This window comes from Mesoplodon densirostris, chromosome 4, assembly GCF_025265405.1.
Source record: "Mesoplodon densirostris isolate mMesDen1 chromosome 4, mMesDen1 primary haplotype, whole genome shotgun sequence".
Classification (NCBI taxonomy): Eukaryota; Metazoa; Chordata; class Mammalia; order Artiodactyla; family Ziphiidae; genus Mesoplodon; species Mesoplodon densirostris.
In genome coordinates this window covers 2,814,770-2,842,684 of record NC_082664.1, presented here as the reverse complement: position 1 = coordinate 2,842,684, position 27,915 = coordinate 2,814,770, and the positions used below count along the sequence as shown (strand labels likewise).

General features: G+C 61.3%; 3 protein-coding genes across 13 annotated transcripts in view; 2 read left to right on the top strand and 1 right to left on the bottom strand.

The window, feature by feature from the left end:
* Window positions 1–6,463, top strand: part of KLC1 (kinesin light chain 1) — a 59,297-nt gene extending 52,834 nt beyond the window's left edge. For 5 of the 10 annotated variants that reach the window (XM_060095563.1, XM_060095561.1, XM_060095574.1 and 2 more), the window contains 2 exons: window positions 5,650–5,722; window positions 6,088–6,463. In XM_060095563.1, the coding sequence (XP_059951546.1) occupies window positions 5,650–5,685 (36 nt within the window). In that variant the 3' untranslated portion in view covers window positions 5,686–5,722; window positions 6,088–6,463. Of the gene's footprint in view, window positions 1–22; window positions 3,319–5,649; window positions 5,723–6,087 lie in introns of those variants that run through there. The other 5 variants (XM_060095573.1, XM_060095559.1, XM_060095560.1 and 2 more) reach the window with 5 other exon arrangements.
* XRCC3 (X-ray repair cross complementing 3) lies at window positions 3,348–15,975 on the bottom strand. The gene is made up of 9 exons (XM_060095576.1): window positions 15,887–15,975; window positions 13,028–13,089; window positions 12,516–12,823; window positions 10,701–10,838; window positions 10,348–10,560; window positions 7,200–7,354; window positions 4,925–5,137; window positions 4,789–4,835; window positions 3,348–4,703 (listed from the first exon to the last, which is right to left on the bottom strand). The coding sequence occupies exons 3-9, from the start codon at window positions 12,568–12,570 to the stop codon at window positions 4,484–4,486; spliced, it is 1,041 nt and encodes a 346-aa protein (XP_059951559.1). The 5' UTR covers window positions 12,571–12,823; window positions 13,028–13,089; window positions 15,887–15,975; the 3' UTR covers window positions 3,348–4,483.
* Window positions 15,976–16,262: 287 nt separating this feature from the next.
* Window positions 16,263–27,686, top strand: ZFYVE21 (zinc finger FYVE-type containing 21). 2 transcript variants are annotated; one of them, XM_060097870.1, is made up of 7 exons: window positions 16,263–16,445; window positions 23,098–23,148; window positions 23,348–23,516; window positions 24,380–24,455; window positions 24,540–24,631; window positions 26,836–26,978; window positions 27,468–27,686. In XM_060097870.1, the coding sequence occupies exons 1-7, from the start codon at window positions 16,308–16,310 to the stop codon at window positions 27,471–27,473; spliced, it is 675 nt and encodes a 224-aa protein (XP_059953853.1). In that variant the 5' UTR covers window positions 16,263–16,307; the 3' UTR covers window positions 27,474–27,686. The 2 variants fall into 2 exon arrangements, with proteins under 2 accessions (XP_059953853.1, XP_059953852.1); XM_060097869.1 differs by having other exon boundaries at window positions 27,110–27,686.
* The last annotated feature ends 229 nt before the right edge of the window (window positions 27,687–27,915 follow it).

Sequence of the window (27,915 nt, the reverse complement as noted above, 5' to 3'; positions counted from 1 at the left end):
TTCCATTTGTTTTCTCACGCAGGAACGACATAATTGTCTGGCCGACTCCAGAGCTCTGAGCGCCAGCCACGCCGACCTGGCCCCCACGGGTCGAGGTAGAGCTAGATTAACCCCCAAGGCTAACGAGCGCTGAGATCCCCACAGCGTGGCCAGGCCCCTCCCCCTGCAGGGCGGCCCTGGGGTCGCCGCCTCTCCTGGATGGTGACCTCCACCACCTGCTGGAGGTTGGCCCCGAATTCTGTTAGGCGGTCTGCAGCCCTAGTGCCCGAGAGCTGCCAAAGCCCGGCGGTGGGACCCGGCCAGGTGTGGAGCTGGCTCAGCGCGCTCGGGGTCGGCCGCCGCTCGTGGACACCGGCCCCAGCACCGAAACCTGCTTTCAATTGTAATATACTGTGTTAAGGCTGTTCATTAAGACTGGAACCTTAAACTGCATCCTTTGAGACTAGGAATCCAGTGACCTGTGGCAGCGATGCTGGGATTAGGGAGCGGGGGAGACGGGGTAGTTGCGGGGAGGCCTGCACCCGCTCCTGGTCTGCATCTCAGCCCCTTTGGAGCCCTTTTCCCCTATCCGGGCCTCTGTACGCTAAGCACACGGAGATGCATGTTTTCCTTTTAAAAAGCTTTTCTTTGTAGCGTTAAGTAACACAGGGTGGGTTCTGACAGATGCATTTTCTCTTTTTTTTTTAATTTATTTTTGGCTGCGTTGGGTCTTTGTTGCCGCACGCGGGCTTTTCTCTAGTTGTGGCGAGCGGGGGCTACTCTTCGTCGCGGTGTGCGGGCTTCGTATTGTGGTGGCTTCTCATGTTGCAGAGCACGGGCCCTAGGTGTGCAGGCTTCAGTAGTTGTGGCTCACGGGCTCTAGAACGCAGGCTCAGTAGTTGTGGCGCACGGGCTTAGTTGCTCCACGGCACGTGGGATCTTCCAGGACCAGGGCTCGAACCCGTGTCCCCTGCACTGGCAGGTGGATTCTTAACCACTGCACCACCAGGGAAGTCCTGACAGATACATTTTCAAACCAGCCCTGAGACATTATTATTCCTTAAGGGAATCCGTGAGACTAGCTGATAGGTTAAGAAGGTGTAATTCCAGATGACGCCAACTGTACAAGGGTATATCCCTGCTGATGAGGTTTGAAAGAGGATCTGGAAAGCTGTGAGCATCCTTGTGAAATGTTGTCAGGGTTAGTTTCTAGTTTACCTTTATGTTGTCCTATGGGTGGTGTCACTGAGCAAAGGCGCTTCCAGCCACCTTTTCCTCAACAATTGCACTGGGTTGGGATGCTGCGTGCTCCCTGGGCTCCCTGTGGGGAAGGGGGGGCTCCCTGTGGGGTGCCCTTGGACTGCACGTGTCCTCCACCCCCAGTGTGGACCTCGGACTGAGGGCTGGAGGCAGCAACATCCTGGGGTTTCGGTGCAGCAAGGCTCGGCTTTAAGCTTCGTTCAAAAGTTCCTGTGAGTCAGTCGTGGGTCACCTCAGGGCACCGGTGCTTGGGTTGGTGAGAGCTGCTGTGTCCCCCCAGAGGCACGCACCCTGGCCTGGTGTTGGGGGCCCTCGAGGCTGACCGGTCTCCTGCAGCCTGTCTCCTTTGGCCACGCTCCTTTCCTCAGCTCCTGACTCCACTTAGGTTTTGCAGCTTCCGATGGATCAGGAGCTTTCAAAATGCTCTCTAGAGGTGTTTAAAAAAATATGCTGGGTTGTAAGAAACCAGAAGAGCGGAGCTGTGTCCCCTGTGGGCACTGTGGCCCTTTCAGGTCCACGTTTAGGTGCAGTGGGGGTGATGTGTGTGTGTCACATCAGAACCAGGAGGGGACCAAGCTGTCCTGGCTCCTCCTCCCACTACACTGAAGTTTTCTCCCGGCCACAGAGCTGATACAGGACATCGGAAACCCATTCGGTTTCCCTTAGTGACAGTTGTCTCTGGAAAAACAAAGGGCATTTAGAAAGAATACACATGGGGCTGAGAACAGAATTTAATTTTAAGCTTCCAGTTGGTGAAGAGACCTTCTTTGCAGGGGCCTTAGTGGAACCTTGTCTGGCTTTGAGCCCTCTGGCCCTGGTTCCCCGAGGGTTGTGGTGGCCTTTGTAAGGCCACATGGAGACAGCATTTGGGGTAAGAGAGGCTCGAGGGCCTTCTTGAAGCTGGGTTGTAAAAGCCTTCGTGTCTCAGAGGGGATGCTACCTGGGAGTCGGCAGTGTCTGATTTTTGAACTTGTATCAAAATAGAGAGAAGCCAGGTTGTAACCTACTTCCAGTCTGGTCGTCAGGATTTTAACATTCTCGGAGAGAGCAGTGGGGGTGGTCCAGCCCTCCCTCTTCCTTTCCTGGTGAGGGGACCTTAGGGGGCCAGCACCCATTTCTACACTGTGTCTATCACGTTAAGACTCCCCTGGCCAGAGGACGGACTGGCAGTGGAGGAGCTGAGGGTCTACGTGAGTGTCTGAGGGCAGAGGTCGTGGAGAGCTGGGCCTCCTGATCCTCCTGCCCCTCCCGGGGCGGAGCAGGCGCTTCCGGTGCTGCAGGGATTCAAATAGTTATTTTCTGAAACTTAAAAAAAGTCCCTATTATGTGTTTGGTCAGAAGGCTGCTAGGAATATCATGTAATTAGTCATTGTCTTTACAGTAAAGTATAAGTATCGCTAAGAATTCAGCGTTTAGTTTGTAGGACTCATTGTTGTAACTTCACAGAATGTTCTGGGGAAGGCATGTTACATCTGTACGAGGCCAACTTTTGATATGTTTGAACGTTGTACTGTGTAATCATGGGATATCTGGAAACTAAAGCAGCACTGGATAGCACCAACCAAAGGTGAAGTGCAAGTGAGCTAAGCGAGCATCGTCCTGCAGATGTCTCCTCTGTGTAAGCGGGCTGGTGCATAAAGACGTGTGCAGTTTCCACTTAGTTGTCCAGCACGACAGGAGGACGCAGATGGTTTATACAGTGGTGTGGAGCTACCCCTCGGGGGTCACAGGCCTGTGAGGACTGTCCGATTGTCCCTGGGGCATGCTCTGGGGGGTGGGATTGGCTGAGGCCAGGGAGAGGCAGGGTGAACACTGCTTTGGGACTTGGTGTTCCTGAGACACAGAGAGAAAACCCCACTGCAAAGTCCTATGGCCCCTGGTGGGTGAGCACCCCCAGGGCGGCCTGTCTGCCTGGTGGGCAGGTGCAGCTGCCCAGAGGCCGAATGTGGGTGCGCTTGTGCTGGTCCGCACCTCTGCAGGGGGTTGGCCATGAAACATACCTTCTGTCTTGGAGCAGTAGTTTTCTTTTCTGTTAGTGTGACTTGCCTAGGAAATCATTTGGAACTGTTTATATTTACTTACAAAAATAAAGTGTTTTATTTCCTGTTGTAAAGTCCCTGTACTTTTGCGGAAAGGCTCTTTTGTAAAACTCCAACCCTAAAAGAACCTTTTCCTGTTTAACGTTAGGCACCCAATCTTTTTAGGGTCACAGACCACTTTGAAAACATGATGAAAGTTGTAACTGGACCAATCCCGTCCTCGAATGACGTGCACAGAGCGTGTGCCCCGTGACAGGGGTTTACCACCCCGCCCCAGTGAGCCCGTGGGAGCCTGGGACCAGTGTCTAGCTCCTGGAGCTGTGGGAGGGTGGCCACAGTGCTGAAAGTGGAGTGACAAGGCTGCCCCAGGGCTGTGAGGACAGACGTCACGTGTATGAGTCCCGAGGGCAGTGCCTGGCAAAGAGCAAGCGCTGGTGAGAGTCCAGGGGCTGAAGGTGCCTTCCCGGCATGTCTGTCCAGCCGGGGCTGCTGTGTGCCGGGCAGCAGTGGGAGGGGGCGAAGGCAGGGCCCTGACGGGGGTGAAGGTGGCGCAGCCCTGCCGGGACTGGGCAGTCGCATCCCTTGGTGACCCCGGGGCCTTGTGCTGCCACGCCCAGATGCTCAGATTCTGGAGTTCCTGGCCAGATGCAGCAGGACCCCGGCTGATGGGAGGTCCCGAGTGCGGGAGTGCCCTGCCAGAGTGGACGCGCCCCCAGGCCAGCCTTGGAGGAGGCGCTGAGGGCACAGCGGGACGTGCTCTCCTTTTAGATTAGTCCTCGTCTGCCCAGAACGGATTTCCCGGCAGATGGGCCAAGCCGGCGCCGCGGCTGCTTGTGCTCGCCGGGGCTGGTGGCAGGGGCAGCGCACAGGGCACGTCTCCCCGCCCCGACGCCTCTCCCGGACCCTGTGGCCTGGCCTGCCGTGTGTTCTCCACCCCGTGCCAGACCGGGGCCCGGGGGGGTGTGCTGGCGGCCAGGAGCCGACAGCCCAACCACGGGGTGAGGAGGGCCACCCAGTGGGCGCTCGTCTGACCTCGGCCCCACCGTGGCCTGAGGCGTGGGTGTTGGGAGCTTTGGGAAGGGGATGCGGAGCCTGCGGCGTCAAGGTGGAGACCCCATCGGGCCAGGGCCCAGGGGCCTGCATCCGGGCGGCTTCCTGCAGCCCCTGGTACCTGAGGGGGCCCTAACCAGAGGGAGGGCCACACGTCAGCAGGACTCGGTCCCAGGCGTCCCCCGCACACCCTCAGCGGTGACCGTGTAGGAACAGGACGAGGGCGGCAGGTGGGGGGCGGAGACCACCCTCAGGGTGCGGCGGGGCGGGGTGGAGGCGGCCTCCTCGGGGCGCAGCCGGTCAGCCATCAGCCTCACCAGGAGCTGGTTGGACCAGGTTATTCCCAGGGCCGGAGATGCCCGCTCTCCCCCGACACTGAGACAGAAAACAGCCCGACTGTCCTGTGCTGTGTGTGGAGCCGCGGGCCCCGCCACCCCTGCCCTTGGGGCGCCCCACTCACCCCGGCGGCCCGGCTGCCGCACCCCGCTCCTCCGCGGATTCCGTCACCTGGAGGGTCCAGATCGGGGTCAGCGGCGGTGAGGACCCGGGCCCCGGCCCCCCGGCCTCGCCCTCCCCGGGGACGGAGGGGGGCCCACCTGGTTGACGCACAGCACGGGGCTCCGGAAGGTGCAGCTCAGCTGGCGCAGCTCGGCCCCCAGCGCCTGCAGACGCTGGGCCCTGAGGGCCGAGGCCGCCCGGTCGAACTCACAACGGAACGGGGCTGCCACGGAGTCGATGACCACCAGGCGGGCCGTGCCCCGTGACAGCAGCACAGGCACCTTCTTACGCACACACTCCAGCAGGGTGTCCTGGAAGCCGAGGGGCGGGCAGGAGGCCGTCACCCCCTGCGCGGGGGCCCCTCACCCCGCCCTGCCCTGGGCCATCACAGTGGCCGGGCCCGGGCCCCTCCCCTCCAGTGGCCCCGTGCTGGGCACCGACCGCCTGGACCATCACGGTCACCAGGCCTGCCCAGCCCCACCCAGTGGAGGGAGGAAGCAGGTGTGCGGGGACCTGAGTCTGTCCTGCCACCAGCATCGCCTCCCACATGAAGACCCCCAGGCCGTGGGTGCCCAGGCTGTGCGCTAGGACACTGACCGGCCCGGCGTGGGGCCTCAGGTGCCTCCAGGCCAGCCCCACCTGCCCCCCCCCCCAAGGCCCTACGCGTTGTGCTCAGGGCAGCCCTATCCCTTGGGGCCGCCTGGCCCTGCCTGCCTGGACTCGGCCCCGGTGCCTGGTGGCTACACACTGGCCATCCCGTCAGGCACTCCTGAGAGCCGTCGGGTGTCTGGGATGAGATTCGACTCTGTGCTTAACTCCCCAGGGTGTCTCCAGCAGAGCCTCTCTCTGTGGAAAATGACAGCAGCAGCAGCGGCCTGGAGGACGCCAGCCTTAATGTGAGTCCTGCACCGCTTCCCGCCACCGCAGGCAGCGCTGGGGCACCAGGGGGGCGGGGGCGGGGTCAAGGCTGCGCCCGCCTGCTGCGGGGTCGGGACTCCGAGAGGGGCCTAGCTTGGAGACCCTGTCCCCTGGGAGGAGGCCTGGGGCCCCGAGGCTCTGTTTGTGCAGCAGCGTCAGGCCCCGGTCCGCACCTCCGGCCCCCGCCCCAGGCAGGGCCCCCCAGTTGCTGGGCAGACACCAGCGAGGGGCTGGGGGCCTCCTCCACCAGAGCTGCTCCCGGGACAGAACTTAGGAATGCCCGCCCCCCCACGCCCCCGGGGTCTCGGCCGGCCTGGCCCTGACCCACTGCTGCGTTTCGCAGTGAGGATGCACCGGAAGGATGAGGCCTGTGCCACTCGTGTGCATCCAGAGGCCCTGTGACAGCCAGGGGACGGTCGCGAGGCTGGAGGGCCTGGAGCCAGAGCCTGTGGCACTGACCGTCTTCTCCTGTGTCCACGCCCTGAGCACCACCGCGCTAATAACCACGCCGCCTGCCGCCAGCGCGCACTCACCCGCAAAGCCACGGCCGCGCTGGGCCTCTAGCAGACGGCCACCTGCCCGCTGGTCCACCCTGGGCCGCCTGTGCCCTCAACCAGCCCGGGCTCGCGTGCCACCACTCATCGTGTTACTTCCCCGTGCTATGTGTGGTCATGTATTTTACGGTAAAATTTTCTAATATTAAAAGTTTATACAGCTCATCCTTTACTGGAAATTCTTTTTATAGCTGTTCTTAAATGGGGGAAGGGCCCGGGGGGGTGGCTCTGCGCACTTGGGTTCGGTGCACTGGTCTGTACTCCGTCTCCCATCTCCCTCCTGAAGCCTTTGCTTCGTTATTCAGCCCCAAACAAACAATGACCTCAGCTGGCTGCTCCCCCGCCGCCTGCCTGCCCCCTGCCCCCTCCCCAGGGGCCACTGCCCCCCGTGTTCCCACCGCTGTCTGCCCACGGGGAGGGCACGTGACCCGGGGACGGCTTCCAGGTGTGGGGTCGCCCCAGCGGCCCAGCCAGGCGCGCTCAGCAATCTGGGGGGGCCTCGACAGGGCTTGCCCCTCCTTCAGAGGCAGAGGTACAACCCCACACCACGGCTGCTGTCGGGCCAATGGCCTGGACGGCAGGTCCTGTCTTCTGGGCCGCGGTCACCTCTGCGGCCGGGTGAACAGCCAGCCGCAGGAGGCACTTGCCCAGTTGGGGCCTCCTCTAGGGGGCAGGAGGTGGCGTGTTTGGCGCCCTCCCTTGCCCGCTCTCCCCTTGGGGTTAGGCTGCCAGAAACACGCTGGACTCCCAGTTCAGCCTGAGTCCAGGTAACAAGTAGTGCCAGGCTGAGCGGAGCACACGGCCCCCAGCAGGCACCTCGCCGCAGGTGGGCACTGGGGCCTGACCTCGCGGGTCGTGCACGTGGCCCGCCCGCACAGCCGACTTCCCCTCAGACGCTTACCACGTCGGCTGCGTGCTCGATGAAGATCTGGTGGCCAAACTTGATTTTCCTGACCACGTCCCCTGGGACGTCTGTCCGCAGGCACTGTTGCTGAGCGATGAGCTGCTGCAGACGCCGGCTGGGGAAGGCATCCTCTGTGCACACGTAAACGGCCCCTGGGAAGCCGCGGGGCGGTGAGCAGCTGGGGGTGGCCTGAGGCCGCCCCACCAAAGGCCAACGACCCTCTCCTTCCTGCACTGCTTCTCGTGGGTCTGCCCCTCCGACCCGGCACAGGGGCCGGCCGGCGTCCACCTCTCAGCGCAGGCCCCTCGCCGCCAGAACTTCACCCTGTGGGTCTGCCCGCCCTGGGCTGTCCGGGTGGGAGCGAGGGGAACTGTAGGGGCTCCCGGCTTTCAGAAACGCCCCCTCCTGCAGACACAGGGAGGTGCCCCTCCCAGGCCCTGTCGGGCGGATGTTCCCTCAATTCCACTGTCAAGGCTCCTCCTACGGTTCTGGGCTACCTGGTGGTAACTCTTTGCTGTGCCTGGAAAAGCCAGTAAGCAAAACACAGGCGATGCATCACCAGGGGCCTGGAATCCCCACCAGAAGGTACCCCTGGAGTCCTGCGCTGAAAAGAACCAGGGGCCACCGATTCTCAACAAAGAAAGGTCCCAGGACAATTCAGTGGGGAAAGAGTAGTCTTTTTAACAAGTGGTGCTGGGACAGAGACACCCACGTGCAAAAGGGTGAAATTAGACCCTTACCTCATACCATATAGGAAAACTAAGTCACAATGGATCAAATATGAGAACCCAAACCATAAAACTCTTAGAAGAAAACACAGGGGTAAATCTTATGACCTTGGATTAGGCAGTGGATCCTTAGATACGACACCAAAAGCACAAGCAAGAAACAAACTGGATGTCATCAAAGTGAAAAACTGTGCTTTAAAGGACACCAAGAGGGAGAAGACAATAGAGAAAATACTGCAAATTGTTTATCTGATGAGTTTAGTATCCAGATTATATAAAGATCTCCTACAACTCCACAGGCAAATAACCCAAGCTTTTAAATGGGTAAGAGACTGGAATAGACATTCCTCCAGAAACACGAATGAGCAGCAGCGCGTGAAGAGATGGCCCACATCACCAGTCACAGGTGGCGTGGTCAGCGCTGCGGTAAGACCACCCACGCTGGCATCAGAGGGACAAGCGTGGGCTCAGACGCGCAGGGATTGGAACCTCCTGCATCGTCGATGGGAAGGAAAACGGTGTAGCCGCTGCTGAGAACAGTCTGGCAGTTCCTCAAAGTGCAAAACACACAGCTACCGTACGACCCAGCAAGCCCACTCCTGGGTGTCCACCCGAAGCCACGCACGAACAAAAGGTGTGAACCACCCACATGACTGTCAGCGGATGAAAGGGCAGCTACGTTGTGGTCTGTACACGTGATGGAACATTCTTCAGCCCTACAAAGGAATGAAGAACCGACACATGCTCCAGTGTGGGTGAACCCTGAAGACATTACGCTGGGTGAAAGGGTGCATTTGCATGATCCCATTTGTTTGAAATGTGCAGAACAGGCGAATCCACAGAGACAGGAAGCAGATGGGTGGTTGCCAGGGGCTGGGGAGGGGAGAGTGCAGAGTGACTGCTCATAGGGATGGGGCTTCTTTTTGGGGTGATGAAATGTTCTGGAACTAGATAGTAGTGGTGAGTGCACAACTTTGTGAAAATGCTAAAAACCACTGAGTTAAATAAAGAGGAAAGGCCTCAGGACTTCCCTGGTGGTACAGTGGTTAGGGATCCATGTGCCAATGCAGGGGACACAGGTTCGAGCCCTGGTCCAGGAAGATCCCACGTGCCGCGGAGCAACTAAGCCCGTGTGCCACAACTACTGAGCCTGGGCTCTAGAGCCCATGAGCCACAACTACTGAGCCTGAGCTCTAGAGCCCGCGAACCACAACTACTGAGCCCATGCGCCACAACTACTGAAGCCCGCCCGCCTAGAGCCCACGCTCAACAAGAGAGGCCACCGCAATGAGAAGCCTGTGTACCGCAACGAAGAGCAGCCCCCGCTCGCCACAACTGCAGAAAGCCTGCGCGCAGCAACGAAGACCCAACACAGCCAAAAATAAATAAACAAGAAAGGCCTGTGATCTGGCGGTGTGCTGGCGGAGCCCCACCAGGACGCTCAGGGCCACGGCTGAATCTACCGTTCCTCTCGCTGTACCGGTCAGGGCACCGCCCCGGGGAGGGGACCCAGAGACGAGCCAGAAGCACCGACACCACGTCTGTGTGCCCTATGTGTGAGTGTGTAACCTTCATGTTGACCCGATTCTGTTTCAACAGACTTTCAAACTTGGAAAAGAGATGCAAGATGGAGGGAGAAGCACCGTCTGACCATGTCAGTGGTGAGCTCCCAACCCTTGGGGCCTCCCTAACCTTCCCTGACACGTTCCAGCCCATTCCCGGGGGCAGGGCTGCCTGGGGAGCCCCCGACGTGGCCGAGACCCTCGTCCCAACGCCGCGGCACCTGTGTTCTCCACACCTCGGGAGAGGCCTGGACAGAGGGGCCACAGCCAAACCCAGTCGCGCGGCCCTCGCAGGTCCTCGCCCCACACCCCGTCGGGCGTCTCACTGGGACAGGTGAGTGGGGTGCCCGCCCACGGAGGGGCTCTGAGAAGCTGGCGGCAAGTCGGCCCGGCATTTGAGGGTCAGCGGGAGGAGCTCCACAGTTTCTGAAGCACAGGATCCAAAATAACTCCAGAGCCGCTTGGCCATTCTTTTCAAAATTGGGGCTTTCAGATCTGATTTGGGAAGTCACTTTCTCAGGAAAATGTGCTTCAGGCCCCACATTTAACGCGGTCACAGTGGCCGCGGGCCAGGCCTCTGCAGGGGACATGCCGCTTTACGGAGTCACCCCAGACCGGATGTGTCCCCCCTCGGCCAGGCCCCAGGGCTCTGCACTTTCGCTCCCACCGAGGGGCCCCTGGCCCCCCTCCCTCTCCTGAGGCAGGAATTGCAGAGTGGTTGTGAAGACAGAGACGGGAACCCTGGAAAACGGCCCCCAGGGGCAGCCTCAGGTCTCGATGGCAGGTGCCCGCGAGGTGACAGGTCAGGACCCCTGCCTGCCCTCACCGGGCGGACAGGTGAGTGGCCGCACTCACCGGCCCCCAGGCCTCCGTGTCGCCATGGGAACTGCACGGCCAGGCAGAGCTGCAGCGCCAGCTGGGTCTTCCCGGCGGAGCTGTGTCCAGCCAGCTCGGTGATGCCATCCAGAGGCAGCCCGCCACGGAGGAGCCCGTCCAGCACGGGGCAGCCCAGGCTCAGGCGCTGGTGCTGCTCGGGGAACTGCTCCTTCTGCTGGAGCAGGTGGAGCGCTGGGTGCGGGGAAATGACAGGTGAGCCCAGCCCCGCACAGGTGCCCCCGGGCCAGGAGGCCCCTCGGACTGCAGCGCCGCGGCCTCCGGGCTCACCCCCGCGCCCCGCTCCTCCAGCCAGACCCCAAGGCACCGGGCACCTGTGCAGACGCTGCTTCCCCGCAGGTGTGAGGAGGCCGCCCTCAGCAAGTGCTGCACGTCGGGGCCGGAGAGGCGGGTCAGTCTCTGCAGGTCTGGTCCAGAAAGATGCAGAACCTCCTTTACTGACCTCAGTTTGGCTGAAGGTATAGAATCAATTACAAGACAAGGTCAGACACAGCAGGGACAACAGGTGTCCTCCAGTTCTGGGGACCTGGTGGGGAGAGGCCAGTCCACCTGCTCCCCGAAGTTGTAGGGACCCCCAACAGAGGGCGACCGTGACGGGACGGCAGGGAAGGGGCCTGGGGAGGCCCACGTCTTGGCTGCAGAAGCCGGACGCTTGGGCCTCTCCCTGGTGCCAGGAGCAGCGGCCTCTGCCTGGTCCCATGCCCGCCCGGACACATCTCCCAAGACAGGTCTGTGTGTGCACAGCCTGGGAGGGGCCCGGGCCGAGTCGGGGGAACCATGCACGAGGGAGAGGCCGCAGGAAGGGATCCAAAGGAACGTCCACTGAACCGGGCCACGGGATGGCCAGTGGGGCGAACAGACAAAAGAAGAGTCAGCACGCTGGCGGCAGCATTGTGGAGGGCTGGGTTACAGGGTGAACGGCCCGAGGAAGCTGGTGTTTCATGAGGAAAATGAATAAGTTCGAGCTTAGATAAGCATATTACTTTCAAGCAAGTAGAAAGAAAAAATACGCTAAAAAAAATAGATCCAACCAATCCAGAAGAAAGCATAAAAGAAAAACAACACACAAAAAATAGGACAAACAGCGCAGCATAATAAGGGAGAGTTAAACCTATATTTATCAGGAATTACCTTAAATATGTATGCACTGAATGCTTCAGTTAAAAGACAAAGACTGAATGAAAGGGGAAAATAAAACTACTGCTGTGCCCTCAGGATGGAGGAGCCGGGGGGCACCGCTGCCAGCCCTGTGTGCACTCAGGGCCCCGTCACCTGCTCACAAGCACCTGATTCGAAGCGTCCCTCACAGACACCCCGGGAGGCAGGGAGAACAGAGGGCGGGTGCAGGGCGCCAGCCGGGCTCCGGAGGGGCCAGTGCAGCCTGCGGATGGATGCGCCCAGATGCCAGCAGACTCGGTGGGCTGGCCAACCCTTTGAGCATTTAGAAAAGAGCCTCCGCTGCCTGACAGACCTACTGCGACATGGGAATAATCAGAAGTACAGAGGAGATGCAGCGCATGAAAAAAGGAGGCAACCACTAACTTTGGGGGGAAAACCAGAGATGGTACAAGAAAGGAAACAGTCACAACCCTGGGTTCAGTGGCAGCCATTATGTCCCTAGTCACAGCTCTGATGGCTAATGGGACCCAAACTGTGTTCCAACTGTGGGGGGGAGGTGTGGAGGAAGCAGGGGCACACGGGCACCAGCCTGCCCTCACCCCCAAAACAGGAGGCCTGTGAGGACTCGTAACACAGACAAATCAAACACAGCAACGTAAGCACACTCGTCAACAACCCAGATATAAATACAAAAAAGTTACTAAAAGACTCCTAAGTGATAAGTAGTTCCGTTTCACTTTTCAGACACTATGTGTGTACTGCTTTGATGAAAATGAAATTAACTTAAAAGAAGTCCTTTCAGTTAAAAACACACACACACACACAACTGAAAAACCTGTGGCACATTCCAGCATGAGGTCGTTGATTAGGACCAGCTGTCCTGGGCTCAGTAACCAGAGGGTCCCCAAGGCTCGGACAGGCAACCTTGTACACCTGTTCTACGTAAGGTGTGTATATATGTACGTTCATACTTTTACACAACCACTTTATATAAACATCAGCAAACGCACCTTTCTTAGCTGCAGCAATAATTCTAGGATTCAGGTCCAACTGATCCAAATCCATTTTTTCAATGGGGTGACCATAGAGATGGACGAATTCCCAGGGACACGAATTCTGACGCGCTTGTCGTCCCCTCGAGCAGCCTGGGAGCCGAGTGCAGCAGAGTGACCGAGCCCAGGTGCGCGGTTTCCTTTGTGACAGGGCCACACCATCAGCCCAGAGCTTGGAGAGGCTTCACTGCACCAGGAACAGCACTGAGAGACGTCTAAGGCGGCGCTTCTGGCCGGGTAGTTGTTCAGTAACTCAGAACCTAGGACTCAATCCACACACAGATGCATCTGAAGAGCCACCCCCTGCCTCGCATTCTGAAGGTCAGCCCGCTTCATCCCCCGCAGAAAGTGGGAGAAACCGGCTTGTGTCCCAGCCCCACGCCCCCCAGGCCAGGGGTGCCCTGCCCTGACCCACCTCTCTGGGGTGACGGCGCCGGATACAGTCAGAGGCCCGTGCGCGCTGGGCTTACCCGAGTGGAGCCTGCTTTGCGTTCTCCGGTGTGAGTTCCCTTAAGTGTGTCTCCACGGCGATCTGGAAGGAGCAGAAAAGGCCACGTGTGGTGGATCTCAGAGGACGCCCAGGAGGTCGGAACCGCTGTGACCACCGAGCGGACACCAAGCCCGGCCCGGCCTGCAGCCTGCCCTCCCCGCTGGCAGCAGGGGCAGCCGGCGGCGTGTCCACCCAGGACAGCACAGCTGGGGACGCAGCCGGGCAGCGACGCTAAGGCCATGGCCGCTCAGCAGAGGCCAGGCTCCGCGTCCAGCAGCAGCAGCAGCGGCAAGGCCTGGGCCTCTGGACGGTGTCAGGCCGCTCCGGAAGCTTAAAGAACCAGGCCGTGTACACCCCCTCATCTGCGGTCTGCTCAGGGAGCCCCTGGAGGCAGCTTCTGGGAGGGGGCAGCACGGGGCTCTGGGGCCCACAGCCCGGGCAGGGGGTCTCCGGGCCAGCAGGCTGCTCCCACGTTCTGCTGGCGCAGTGGGCAGGGGGCTCCCAGGCCAGCTGCTCGGGGCAGGGCTGACAGGAAACACTGCTGAGGCTGAGGGGAGACACCGAGGCCCTCAGGACTGCACATCAGAGCAGAAGGGCGGCCTGAGTGCAGGGCCCCAGTACCAGCTGCGAGGTGGCTGGGGGTGTTGAGTAGCTAGGAGTGCACCCTGAGGCCGTGTGGGAGACGCCCGGGCATCAGACATCCGGACAGAATACCAACCTGGGTTTGTAAATTCTAGAGGAAGTGCGTGTGTTCTTCCCCTGAACTTGTGGGAAGCCCCTCCGGCGTGGGCCCTGAAGCAGGGAGCAGGAGCGGGCTGGGGTCTGGATTCTGAATGATGGGGGGAGGGAGCCTGCGTGGGGACACAGCCGGGAGGTGCCTGTATATAAAGCTGGGATCCTGACGAGCAGCTGGACATGGGGCAGGAAAACCAGTGGGTGACCACCAACCGAAGGGCCTCAAGCTTCCGTGATGGGGGGGTAGGGCCCCCAGAAGCAGAGTGCCCACTGACGGAGCACCCGCTGGGTACCCGACACTGGCCCAGGAGCTGGACCAAGAGCAGGGCCCGGGTGAGCCAGCCACCCTCCAGGCCTGTGCTTCTCCAACCGGGGACAAGCACGTGCCCAGGCAGCACCCAGTGGCAGACACGGGGTGGGCCTGGACACAGCGAAGCAGCTTCCAGGAGCATCTGAGTGCAGGTACCGTTTCAGGGGCACAGCTAACAGCGGGCGCTGCTTGGTGAGTGTGAAGGCGCATCAACTCTTAGGGCCCAGCGCGAGACTTTGAGGAAACTCCAGTTACGTCCCCGAGCCTTCCCAGGTGGAATCACTTTCCTGTATCTCTGGGGCTCTGGGGCTCTTGGGCTCTGAGGGGGCCTGAGGACCCCATGCCGCCAACACACCCTGGGACAGGAAGGTGGGGCCGCGGCAGATGGGCCCACCTCCACCCTGGGGGCAACACTCAGGTTTCGGGCAGCTTTCATTGACTCAAACTAAGGACTCAAGGGGAGAATGAGGGAAGATCTTCTTTCAAAACTAATGCACTAAAATAAGCGTGTTCAGGGCCTCTCCCGCTCAACCAGACAGCCACCCAAAGGAGCCGGAGGGTTGGTCGGGGTGGGAGGACCCAATCCCCACACACTGAAACTGTTAATTCTTTCTCTGGCCAAGTTTGGAGCTAAATTCAGGCAAACTACATACAGCTCCACTGATGTTGCCCTAAAATCACCAAAGGTAATGAAAGGTCGAGGGCTGACATTTATCACTTAGTCTCTTCCAAGCACGTGACAAGTATGAACTCAAACATCACACGAGCAACATTATAACCCCTGCTCTGCTGGTGAGAAAACAGAAGCACAGAGTGGTTAAACGACGAGCTTAAGGTCATGCAGCCAGCAAGTGGCTGGCCTGCGATGCAGGTCCAGGCTGTGTGTTCTAAGCCCCGACCCTGAGTTTACACGGCCCACCTGTTAACAAATCCAAAGGGAACCGTTTGGTCTCCATACTCTGCAGAACTCGGTTCTCCAGAGGCTGACCTGCCCTGGGGGGTCCAGCCCTGTTGGGAGCAGCCCACCCTCAAGGCTGGGCATCTTCTCCGGCTCCCCCTCCCACAAAGGGCGCCAACGAGCACTCCTTCACCCTGGGGCTGCTGGGAGGAAGCTTTCACCTGGGACCTTGGGTGGCCACACAGGTCCTCCGACGCCTGGGCCACCTCTGTGGTTTCTCCAGAACTGGCCAGCCTGAACTTCTGGCCCCCCTCGCTTCTCAGGATCGTCTTCTGCCCTGGGAACCTCTTCTCTCTTCAGCCCCTGAGGCTTTGAGCACTCCCCACTCCCCCAGACCTGGGTGTCCAGCAGACCCCGCCTGGCCGTCCGATGGACCAGGGCGCCCTGCAGACGCACCCTGCCACCCATGCGCATCTGCTCTTCCCACCGGGCGCTGCATCTCCGAGGTTGTCCACCCCCCACCCTCTCCCACCCCACCCCACGGCCCCTAGACTGCTGCCACAGCCCAAACTGGCCCTGCAGCTGTGCGGGCTGACGGCCCCAGGACCGGGCCCCTCCTGTCCCAGCCCCGCTCACCAGCCCGCGCGGCACCGGCCTCGGGCTCCCTCCCGCCACCGGGACTCGCTCGGACCCTCGCTCGTACCCTCGCTCGGCTGTGCCTTCTGCCCGCCCGCCCGCGGGTGCGAACCGCGGCTTGGGGCATCGATGACGCGCGACCCCGTCCCCCCAAAGCCCCAGGAGGAGGGCCGCGCGGGCGCCGAGCTGCGCTCTCGGTGCCCACGGCCACCACTGCCTCCATCCCGCCCCGGACCACGGCGGCCACTCCTCGCACTCACCTCGCCCGCGCTCCACACGCTTCTTCGCGCCGTCCTACCCCTCGCAGCCTACTCTTCCAATGAGCGCCGGGCGCCCCGCGCCGGATACGCCAATCAGAGAGGAAGCGGCGCTCACGTCGCCGACTAACTAGCCAATCCAAAGTCTCAATAGTCCCGAGGGGGCGGAGCGTGCTCGGGCCGGCCCTCACCGCCTATTGGTGACCGACCGCAGGGTGGCAGGGGAGGTACCCTTGCGCCAATTGGAAAGCGCAGCGACGGGGAGGACACCTGGCGCCGATTGGGCCGCGCTCCGTGCTTGGCATGGCGATTGGGCGGGAGCGCTGTCAGTCGCGCTGGCGGGGCGGAGCGGGGCGGGGCGGGGCGGGGCTCCCGGGGGGCTAGGGCCCGGTTGCGGGCGGCGGGCGAGCGCTGGGGCGGCGTCATGTCCTCCGAGGTGGCCGCGCGCCGCGACGCCAAGAAGCTGGTGCGCTCCCCCAGCGGCCTGCGTATGGTGCCAGAGCACCGCGCCTTCGGCAGCCCCTTCGGCCTGGAGGAGCCGCAGTGGGTCCCGGACAAGGAGGTAGGTCGCGGACGCCCGTCAGCCCCGGGACCGGGTCCGCGACCCCTGTCCCCTCCCCGTGTCCCCGAGCCTCCCCGCGTCCGCGCCCGGGTCGGCTCCCCGGGCCCGCCCTGCCTCCCCGACGCCCCTCCGCAGCCCGACCCTCCCTCCGCTCCCCGCGCACCCCGGCCCCGGAACTGCCTCCTCCGGCCCCTCTGTCCTCCCCACCCCCAAACCCGGCCGCCCTCGGGACCCCTGCCTCGCGCCCTAGCGGAGTCCCCGGGCTCCACCCCTCCCGGGCCACGGGTACTCTGCCTGGCCTGGTTCCCTTTCGCGGGGCGCCCAGTCTACCCCGCTCTTAAGAAACTGCCCCCCGGGGTTTCTGTGACCCCTCACAGATCTCCCTTCCTGATACGACCCGGGCTTTGCCCAGCTGCGAGGTCGTCTGTGGATTCCGCCACATCCGTTGGTCGAGCTGCTGGGCTGGAACCTTTGAAACAGTTGCGACCCCCTCCCGCGAGGGAGGAGAGGAGGCCCGTGTTTGTTTATTTATAATTAGCGCTCTGTGTAGGGGACTCCCGCTGTGTGGACTGCCTGGCGGTGGTGTCTGAGGGAGTCTTGGGGGTGAGTACGCGTGTCCAGGTGGGGCGTCTGGAGGGCGTCCTGCCTGGGGAGCTGCACCTGCTTCCAGAGGTGAGGGGCGGGGCGGGGCGTGAGCTCTCCCTTTGGTTGGGTGGGGGCGGAACCTCTGAAGGTCCTTTTGTGCTGTGCCACAGGGTTTGGACTGGATCCCATAAGCCGGTTATTCTCAGCTATGCTAAGCCAGGCGGAAAAACTTACCGCATTTCTGTAAATCACAGACGTCCCAGAGACATAAAAGTAACACGATTTTTGAAAATGCTTTAAGTTGCATCTCCTTCCAGCATTCCGATTGACCACTTTTCCTTCCCTTAGAATCACGGTTGCAGGCGGCACGTTTTTTGCAGGGGGGGCGAAGTCGGGGGATGCGATCAGGTGTTTTCAGGGCACTGGCGGTGAAGCGCCCAGAGCTCGGAGGGGCGGTTGGGCCAGCCGCGGGGAGGTCTCAGCGCCGTCCTGCCAGGGCTGCCCTTTCCTCCCATCTCCTGGTCACCGAGGCCCTGCAGGCCAGTGCACAGAGAGGGCGAGACGTTGGCGCGCAGGCGGGTCACGGAGCTGGCCCAGGCCACGTCCGCCCTTCCTCTTGGGTTTCTGGTCGCCCTGTCTGTGCTCTCTCTTTTCTGCATTTTTCCTCCTGGCGTTTGCAGTTTTTGAAATCACAGAACGTACCTTTTCTCGCGTGGTCTCCTTGGTTAGTGCTGTTAAAAGGTGATTAAAGAGAAAAAAGGTAATATCACGACTCTCGTTCTCCTAAGTGAATGCACGTTCCGGAGCTCTTTTAACTGCATCAGTGAGGGAGCTGGGCAGGTGTTATCAAGGTTCGAGGAGGAGGAGAAGTCAGAACCGCACAGCCTGGCCTGGAAGGAGGCGGGTGAGGGCGGGAGCTAGAGGCGAGCTGGTCTATTCCCCGGCGGGGGAGGGGAGCCAGGACAGGGACACACTGTGTCCGCAGCATCTCCACTTCACTGAGTGGGCACCAAGCGTGTCCTCGAGGAGGCCAGGTCAGAGTGTCAGTCTTTTTCCACTGTTGTCCCCCGAGGACCCTCTTTAGACATTTCTTCCCTGGATTGATCCCCCATGAAATGCCCACAGCAGGGATATGTCCACCTCCTTAGGGACCGTACGTGCGGGAGAACACCCCTCTGGACGCTGTGCAGTTTTCCCCTGCAGCCCGCGAGCTGCTCTTCAGTTAACCTCTGGGTCCCCTCTGCCAGCCCTCTTCAGGGCCCTTTGCTCTTTCCTGGAATGATTGTTTCGCGGGTTGTACTGCATGTGTTGTCCTTCTTTGCGGGTCTGGTGTTGAGGTGCGTCTGGGGCCCTGCCCGCCTGTCTGGGGGCTCTCGGGAAAGTGATCAGGGTGGGTGGGAGTGCTTGGATCAGCGTGGCACTCCCTCCTGTAACAGAAGTTTCATTTTCGTGTTAGAAGGATGGCGGGGTGCCTTCCAGAAACGCGCCCCCAGTTTGCCATCTGAGCAGCCAAAGAAGGCCCTAGAGGCGGAGGAAGCTCGGAGTGGGGAGGAAGCCTCTAAGTGACCGTGGACAGTTTCTCCTCTGACTTTGAGGAAGTGCATGTTGAAATGTATTGGGGAATGTCCTAGAGTCCAGAAGTGACTGAAGGAAGTGTCCGGAGGAAAAGAAACTTGAAGTGGGGCAGTTTGGGCTGGGAGAGTCGGGATGAAGTCTGGCCTTGGTTGCGGTGGCTCTTGGCGCGGACGTGGGGGGCGGGGGGCTTGCCCTGCTGCTCACTCCGCTTGGCGGGCTTGGAGGCTCTCGGCCTGTCCAGTGCTTCTGGGACCCACGACCCTGGTGTGTGGGGAGGGGACTCAAGCATGGAGATACCAGGGCTGAGAAGTAGGTTTACTTGTGGTTTGGGACGGGCGGTGGCGGGGCATAGGTGGAGCATGGCGGGGGGCAACGTGCTGTCCTCAGCTTCACCCGCCCCTGCACTCAGCTGTGGGTGGGTGAGTGTCACGGTTGTGTGCAGCCGTCCTGCGTTCTGCGTCCCGGCTGTCTTCTGCTGGGTCCATCAGCGGCTAGCCTGTTGCCCATCTATCAACTCTTTTTTTTTTTTTAGATTTATTTACATGTGGTTTTCTCATGGTGTTGCCATTATCAAAGTGGGATTCGTTTTTTTTTAAATTAATTTAATTTTGGCTGCATTGGGTCTTCATTACGGTGCACAGACTCTAGGCGTGTGGGCTCAGTAGTTGTGGCACACGGGCTCAGTAGTTGTGGCTTGTGGGCTCAGTAGCTGTGGCTCGCGGGCTCAGTGGTTGTGGCTCGTGGGCTCTAGAGCACAGGCTCAGTAGTTGTGGTGCACGGGCTTAGCTGCTCCGCGGCAGGTGGGATCTTCCCGGATCCATGAGTTAAAGTCCATGAGTTAAATCTTTGACATGGGGCTTCCCTGGTGGCGCAGTGGTTGAGAGTCCGCCTGCCGATGCAGGGGACACGGGTTTGTGCCCCGGTCTGGGAAGATCCCACATGCCGCGGAGCGGCAGGGCCCGTGAGCGGCTGGGTCCGTGAGTCATGGCCACTGAGCCTGCGCATCCGGAGCCTGTGCTCCACAACGGGAGAGGCCACAACAGTGAAGAGGCCCGCGTACCGCAAAACAAAACAAAACAAAACAAAAACTTTGACATGGGTTCATTTTGTATTTGTAGGAGTTATGCTTTTACTCTTTAAAAACGGTTGTCTTTCGGGCTGCCCTGGTGGCGCAGTGGTTGGGGGTCCGCCTGCCGATGCAGGGGACGCGGGTTCGTGCCCCGGTCCGGGGGGATCCCACATGCCGCGGAGCGGCTGGGCCCGTGAGCCATGGCCGCTGGGCCTGCGCGTCCGGAGCCCGTGCTCCGCAACGGGAGAGGCCACAGCGGTGAGAGGCCCGCGTACCACAAAAACAAAAAACAAAACAAAACAAAAGGTTGTCTTTCAACAAAGATACAGTAATACATGTAATTTTTTTTTTTTTTTTTGCGGTACGTGGGCCTCTCACTGTTGTGGCCTCTCCCGTTGCGGAGCACAGGCTCCGGACGCGCAGGCTCAGCGGCCATGGCTCACGGGCCCAGCCGCTCCGTGGCATGTGGGATCCCCCCAGACCGGGGCACGAACCCGCGTGCCCTGCATCGGCAGGCGGACTCCCAACCACTGTGCCACCAGGGAAGCCCAATACGTGTAATTTTGTAACTTATTTTTATGATTTATTTATTTTTGAGGAAGCTTTTTTCTTTTTATTTAATTTTGGCTGTGTTCGGTGTTTGTTGCTGCACGTGGGCTTTCTCTAGTTGCGGTGAGCGGGGGCTACTGTTTGTTGCGGTGCATGGGCTTCTCATTGCGGTGGCTTCTCGCTGTGGAGCACGGGCTCTAGGAGGAGGAAGCTTTTTTTAAAAAAATATTTATTTATTTATTCGCTTGTTTGTTTCGGCTGTGCCGGGTCTGAGTTGCGGCATGCACGTGGGATCTAGTTCCCCGACCAGGGGATCGAACCTGGGCCTCCTGTGATGGGAGCCTGGGGTCTTACCCACTGGACCACCAGGGAAGTCCCCTCATAGCCTGAGAAACAGTCTAGCATGTGAGCCAGGCGCAGCCGGTCAGGTGTTGTCCTAGCGCCGCCAAGGACAGCGTGGGAGGAGGTGTGACTGTCCTTTGCCGCTCCAGCCTCAGAGGGAGGGTGGGCATCTGTCCCCAAACTCTGTCCTTTTTATGGTAACTTTTTTTTTTTTTTTGTGGTACACGGGCCTCTCACTGTTGTGGCCTCTCCCGTTGCGGAGCACAGGCTCCGGATGCGCAGGCCCAGCGGCCATGGCTCACAGGCCCAGCCGCTCCGCGGCATGTGGGATCTTCCCGGACCGGAGCATGAACCCGCATCCCCTGCATCGGCAGGTGGACTCTCAACCACTGCGCCACCAGGGAAGCCCTGTAGTAACTTCTTTTTAAACACTCCTTTAAACTCTCCAAACTCTCTCTTCCGACTATTCTACTTTGAGGGGAGATTCCCTGTCGGCCATCCTGATGCGCTGCCCTGGGCACCCCCAGGGCTCCCTGTGCTGGAGTCGGACAGCAGGTCGGCAGAGACCGCAGGTCTCCAAGCAGCCCTGTGGCCCAGCCTCTGCCCTTGGCCGCGTGCCAGGGTGGACCCCATGATTCCCGAAGGCCCCTTCTGCCCTGGGCCCAGCTTCCTGAGGTCCTTTCTGGTTTCTCCTTTGATTGCTCGTAATCTCCTCACTTCCCCACCAGAAAGCACACCCCCAACCTCGTCTGAACTCTCCTGCGTCGGCAGGGTGGGCGTGAGTCAGCTGTTGCTTTCCTGGCCCGGCGAGGCGTTGAGGCCGCTGGGCCCTGACCCTGGGGCTGCAGCCGGGAGCGCCTCAGGGTTGGGTGGCTTGTGGGCTCTAGAGCGCAGGCTCAGTAGTTGTGGTGCACGGGCTCAGTAGTTGTGACACGTGCAGTCAGTAGTTGTGGCTCACGGGCTCTGGAGCACAGGCTCAGTATTTGTGGCACATGGGCTTAGTTGCTCCGCAGCATGTGGGATCTTCCCAGAGCAGGGCTCACACCCTCATCCCCTGCATTGGCAGGTGGATTCTTAACCACTGCACCACCAGGGAAGCCCCGGGAGCAAATGTCAAATTCTGCTATGGTCTTAGTTTAGAAATTGGTCTCTTAGTTGCCTAGATGCGAGCCTCCCGGCGAGGGTGGGGCAGCCCTGGGCTCCATGTGCCGCCACGGGTGCAGGACGCGCATAGACTCGGGAGGCAGCTCTCCTACTGGAGCCTGGCCTGACGCTGGTGGTCCCGCCGGCTTTCCCCACATCCAGTGGATTCTGTGGCTGGCAGATGTGTGAGGTCACAGGAGAGCGTGGCACACAGATGCCCTGCCATGGGTGGAGGCCTGAGGGCCAAACACACAGAACATTCCAGAACTGACAGCAAGAGGCAATAATGGCAGGGACTGGTGGAAGCAGCTGTGCTGTGATTAGCCAGCTCATGCCTGAAGCCGGCAGGGACTCTGTGGATGGTTCTGGAGGGCCAAGGTGGGCCAGGCCCTGTGTCCCAGCCCAGAAAGCAGCGTAAGAGCAAAGAGAAAATAAGGAAACGTCAATCACGGGATCTCAGAACGCTTAGACACCAGCCCAGGGTGGGGCCGTGGCCGTGTAGAGCTGGGTGGGGCTGGGGGCTGGCCTGGACGCCTGCCCTCCCACGGAGAAGGGCACACTGCGTGTGGATGCCAGGCTCCTTCCAGAAGCTTCCTCAGGGTCTCAGCCCCATGGTGGGCCCTGGCACCTGCTGTGCATTTCCTCAGAGCGACAGACCTGGCTGCAGGCGCAGGCCTGGGGGCGGGAGGGGTGCAGAGCAGGGGTCAAGGTCAGGCCCTGCGTTGGCAGAACGGGGAGGATGGGGACAAAGCCCGGGCAGCAAGTGGGTTCAGGCCGCCCAGGTTGAAGCCAGGCGTTGAGGACAAAGAGCCGGACACTGGGGTCAGGCGTGTTGGCCAGGACTGACAGGGGACTGGCCGAATTCGGGTCGCGTGGTGGTCAGGGTGTCTGGCTCCCTGACGGTGGCATTTTACTGTCACTGTCATTGGGGTGAGGTGGCACGTGTGTCCAGGAGCAGCTTTCCCACCGTGGAGGCTGAGCCTTGGCGGCGTGGGGACAGTCTGTCCGCACTTGGTGCCGGGATGGGAAGAAACCCTCGCTCTGTGTCAGATAACAGGTCCGAGGTCCTCTGCGTGGTTGGTTGGTTTGGTGATAACGTGGCCGTTTCTGGCCCTGGGCCTCGGCCTGTCCCTGGAGCACTGTCCCCAGCCTGCCCCCTGAGCCCCGGGCATTTGGGGCTGGTAGCACCCTTGCTAGCTGGACGCTGCCCCAGCTCAGCAGACCCACTGCGCTTCTCCGCGCGGGGACCCGGTGTAAATCACTTTCTGCTGCGGCATCGCATCATCTCACGGCCGATCCTGGGTTCCGGCGACAGGACGGGGCTCCCCAAGGAGCTGACCGCGTGGCCTCGGCAGCCGGGTCTTGACGCCCTATCACCTTCTCTCCTAGTGCCCGAGGTGCATGCAGTGCGACACCAAGTTTGACTTTCTCACCAGGAAGGTGAGCTGCGGTGGGGCGGGAGGGGGCGTGGGGGGTGGGAGTGGGCGCTGTCTGTCGCGGAGCCTCGGGGACAGTGGAGGCCTGGTCAGCAGGCGGGGTTCCGGCCGCTGGGAAACCGTTGGGACCCTCGAGGCATCTGGTCGTGGATGCCGGTGGCGTGGGTCTCCGGGGGTCCTCACTGCCTGCCCCGCGTCTCCAGCACCACTGTCGCCGGTGTGGGAAGTGCTTCTGCGACAAGTGCTGCAGCCAGAAGGTGGCGCTGCGGCGCATGTGCTTCGTGGACCCCGTGCGGCAGTGCGCCGAGTGCGCCCTGGTGTCCCACCGGGAGGCCGAGTTCTACGACAAGCAGCTCAAGCTGCTCCTGAGCGGTGAGCACCTGGGGCCTCGTGTCTGTCGTGTGGTGGCTGTGATGCTGTGACGCCCTGCCTGGCCTCTGCCTCTGCAGGGCGCCTGCTGCAGGCTTGGGACCGCTGGTTGGGACTCCAGGTGCGGCCCCCGCCGTCCTGGGACATGGTGGTGGCGAGAGGGCAGCTCTCTCCCCGGGCCTGCCGCCCCCTCCCCCTGCCTGCCGCCCCCTCCCCCGGCCTGCCGCCCCCTTCCCGGGCCTGCCGCCCCCTCCCCCGGGCCTGCCGCCCCCTCCCCGGCCTGCCGCCCCCTCCCGGGCCTGCCGCCCCCCTCCCCCGGGCCTGCCGCCCCCTCCCCTGCCTGCCGCCCCCCTCCCCGGCCTGCCGCCCCCCTCCCCCGGCCTGCCGCCCCGTCTCCCTGCCTGCCGCCCCCTCCCCCTGCCTGCCGCCCCCCTCTGCCGGGCCTGCCGCCCCCTCCCCCTGCCTGCCGCCCCCCTCCCCCGGCCTGCCGCCCCCTCCCCCGGCCTGCCGCCCCCTCCCCGGGCCTTGGCAGCCTAGCCCCCCCGGCCTTCGGGCCCCTTCCCCGTCCTGGCAGCAGGGCGGGTGGTGCTGCCCAGTGGCCCCTGAGCACTGGGGGTGGGTCGGCGCCCTGTGATTCAGGCCCTTGGGAGGTAAGGCCCCTGGGAGCCCTAGGCAGCGCCTTTTATTTCTGCTGTTGAACCCCAACCCCGTCACGGCCTTTCCGCCTCAGCCGAGGGCCCCACAGAACAGAGCTGCCACCTGTCTTGCTTTCCTTTTGTCCTCTGTGTGTGTCCCCTGGTGGGCTGGTCTGGAAGGGGAGGCGAGAAGGGAGCTGCCGGGTCCTCATGTCTGGTTTTCACCCCCAGGAGCCACCTTCCTCGTAACTTTTGGAAACTCAGAGAAGTCAGACACGATGGTCTGTCGTCTTTCCAGCAACCAGAGGTAAGAGTGGGTGCCGCTCGGCACTGATGCTCTGTCGCTCCAAGCCTGAAGTGACGCGGTGTGGACACCCTTTGTTTGCTGCAGGTACCTGCTTCTGGACGGGGACAGTCGCCACGAGGTCGAGGTCACGCGCATTGCCGCCGTGCAGATGCTCACGGAAGGCTTCCCTCCTGGAGGTGAGTGCCGTGTGGCACCGGCCTGGGTGACTCTTGAGGTCTGTGGGCCGCCCGCTCAGCCGTGGCAGGGGCTTGTGTGTAGTGAGTGGCTGTAGGAGCTCACCAGGCGAACGGGGCTTAACGTGTAAAACAAGCGGGGACTCTGCCCTTCTGTACGTTTCACTTACTGTTGGACTCGGGTCAGGGGTAAGGCTCCGGCGGCAGCTGGCATCGGCCCGATTCCCCGATGCCCGGGGCGTTGCCCACCCAGCACCACGGCCCCCAGGGTCTGCGGGGACGACCCTCCTCCTGGAGCTTGCGGAGCGCTCAGCCTATTCTGGATCTTTCCACCTACACTTCCGCACTTCAGCAGCTGTCCTTCCACGGAAGTGGAGTTGGTGTTCCATGCTGGGCGCAGTGCTGAAGCCCTCGTGCCTTAGTCCGTCTTGCTTTCTGTTTCCTGACCGGCTCTTGCTTGTTCTTCTCTCCTGCCTGCCTACCTTGACATAGAAAAAGACACGCACACTTATACCAGCCTCCTGGGGAGCCAGCCCGTCTCTGAAGGTCAGCTCCGCACTCCCCGCCGCTCTCCCTGCTCCGCGCCGCGCCTCCTTCAGACCCTGCTGTGTGCCGGGGTCCACGCCGAGGCTCTCTGTGAAACAGACATTCCCTTCTTTTGGTTGATTTGAAGGACAGTTGGGTCTAAGACGGGCAGACAAAGCATAAATGGAGCAATCTAATTTGCTCAGTTCTGCGCTCCCAAGGGGAGCCCTACGCAGTGTTTCCTAACGTCCCCTGGGCATCCTCCCCTGGGCATCCGCTGGGCCTGAGCGGGCCACGCGAGGGGGGCGCGGTTGGCGGCCCTCCCCAGCGCGCTCGCTCCCGTGTTCTCTCGTAGCAGCCTCGCTGCGCTCCTGGGACCGCAGGTGGCGAGGGGAGCGGGCCGGCGCAGCGTTTGCCCCCCGTCCCCGAGCACAGGCTTGTGCGTGGCGGCACCTGTGCTGGGCCATGAGTCGAAGGTGCGGAAGTCACGGTCCGGAGAAGCGGGGGGCCACCCCCCACCCAGGCCGGGGCGTCCCTCCGTGTCCTTCCTGCGTGTGGGCGGGGCCGGGGGCTGGTGGCGCCATGCGCCCCCTTGTGGCGGTGCTGGGAGGACAGTGAGCCCTGCTCTGCCCAGGCTTCCGGAACCGTTAAATGCCCAGAAAAATGTGTTCCCGAGGGGGCGGGGGCGGCGGCCACAGCAGCGTCGCGCACTTCCTGTCGAGGCCCAGGTGCTTGCATGCAGCTCTGCCGGCCACAGACTCAAACTGTGCTGGGCCGGCAGAAGTCTACTTACGGGGGCGGGGGCTGGGCAGAGCAGCCTGCCCGCCCCAGAGCCCGGGGGCGGGGGCACTCCTGCAAGGAGCCCAGGCGGGGACAAGCCGCTTGACACCCAGGGTCGACCCGTGGCTTAGGAAAGGTCGTGGGGGGCGTCCCAGGCCTTGGGTGGCGTCCCAGGCCTTGGGTGGCGGGGCACTTCCAGCCGGATCGACCTCCCGGTGGGCCTCCCAGCACCTGCTCCCCTGCTGGCCTGCGTTTGACTCTGAGACCTGCGTCTGATGGAAGGGATGTTCTGAGCTGGGTAACGGCTCACAGTGGAGTTTTCCTCCCAAGTCACAAAGCAGAACAGCTGCAGGTTGGCAAACCCCACTGTGAGGCTTGGTCTCCTTGCCACTCTTCTGACTGCAGTCGTGACAGAAGGGCCGTCTGTTCCTCCAGCCGTTGGTTCTCAGAGCAGGTGCTGGGGTCCCGGCGTCGTCCATGGCATCACAGCCCAAAGGTGGGCAGTGTCCCAGCAGGCTGACTGCACATGGCATCTTTTCGGGAGCTCGTGTGCTGGAGTGGGGTGTTGGTGGCACTTGTGCCCTCTGCTTTGACCCCGGCTCTCCAGAGTAGGGTGGGGGTGAGGCCAGCGTGACAGGCAGGGTGCAGCCTGGGCAGCCCTCCCGACGGCACCGTGCCTCTCCCTGGGTTCTCAGCCACGTGGTGCCGAGTGTTTGTTCCGCCCTGTGAGCTTGGGCTCATCCGCTGGGCAGCCCCTAGCCCAGGCCCCGCCACCAGGCCGCCTCCGTCCGAGACCAGCACCAGGGCTGGGGAGGAGGCGCCCCGGCCAGCACATCAGGGCCGGCGGCACCCTGGGTGCTCAGCGTCCCCTCGGGCATCCTTACCTTGTCTCCCCGCTCCAGGAGGCAACGCGCGGGCCACAGGCATGACCCTGCAGTACACGGCGCCAGGGGCGGAGGGCGTGACGCAGCTGAAGCTGACGGCCGGGGAGGACGCAAACGGCAGCAGAAGGCAGGCGACAGCATGGCTGGCGGCCATGCACAAGGTACCGTGGGCCCGGCCCTTCTGCTCAGAGCCCTGCCCACCTTTCCCAGAGGGAGGCCCGCCGCCTGCCTAGCTGGGGTGCCCCCACTGGCTTCAGCCAGGCGCACGCATTTATCTCTGGTCACCTTGCAGGCTGCCAAGCTTCTCTACGAATCTCGGGACCAGTAACGCCACGCGGGCTGGACAGTCCGCTAGGGGCAGCAGCACCTGCTCGCCGAGCACGCACAGGCGCGACTAACCCTACACGTGCTGGAAACGCAACTCGAGTACTCGGAGCTTACCTAGTGCAATATGTACACAGTTGACTAATGTGCAGAACACCTCGTGCTTTAGAATTTGTCTCTTATCGATGCCTAATTGGGGGTGGGAGAGACTGAGCTACACTACTGCTAAACTCTTTTTAGCATAATCTATACCATGTTTTTATGAGTGCCCAAGTTTACTAGATGGTTCTGGCCCCGTGATGTTCGTTCCATTAATTCTTCCACAGAAGTGACCTGGGCAGTGGTAACTCGGCCTGATTTGTAGGAGCATCTCACAGACTGCCCGTTCATGTGTCACTCATCTGGGGCTATGAACAAACCTTTGCTACTTCACAGGGGAAGGAACAAGATTTGTGTTTTGTACTTTTCACTATTTCCCTTTATTAAAATAATTGTACAACAATTTGTATATAAAGCTTACGATTAAAACGTATTTTGAAAATATGGATCAGGCCTCACCTCGCTGTGTCCAGACAACCTGAGCTTCATGCTCAGCTCAGTTCTGGCTCCAGAACACAAGACTCACAGCCTCCGGTGAGAGACAGCGGTTTATTGTGTGCACGTTTACACGGCGTCCACGGAGACTGCCCTGCAGGGTGTTCGCTTCCCATCAGCACACTGTGTACAATCCATCAGTGCTTAAAGGCAGGCGACTACAACAAGGATCTACACGTG

Bases quoted from the DNA above. Each gene is read 5' to 3' on its own strand.
- ZFYVE21 (XM_060097869.1), top strand. From the start codon at position 16,308: ATGTCCTCCGAGGTGGCCGCGCGCCGCGACGCCAAGAAGCTGGTGCGC. The intron at 23,149-23,347 runs GTGAGCTGCGGT...CCGCGTCTCCAG, and splicing joins TTGACTTTCTCACCAGGAAG to CACCACTGTCGCCGGTGTGG. The intron at 23,517-24,379 runs GTGAGCACCTGG...TTTCACCCCCAG, and splicing joins GCTCAAGCTGCTCCTGAGCG to GAGCCACCTTCCTCGTAACT.
- XRCC3 (XM_060095576.1), bottom strand. From the start codon at position 12,570: ATGGATTTGGATCAGTTGGACCTGAATCCTAGAATTATTGCTGCAGCT. The intron at 10,839-12,515 runs GTGCGTTTGCTG...CTATACCTTCAG, and splicing joins TATTGCTGCAGCTAAGAAAG to CCAAACTGAGGTCAGTAAAG. The intron at 10,561-10,700 runs GTGCCCGGTGCC...CCCCGCACCCAG, and splicing joins GGGAAGCAGCGTCTGCACAG to CGCTCCACCTGCTCCAGCAG.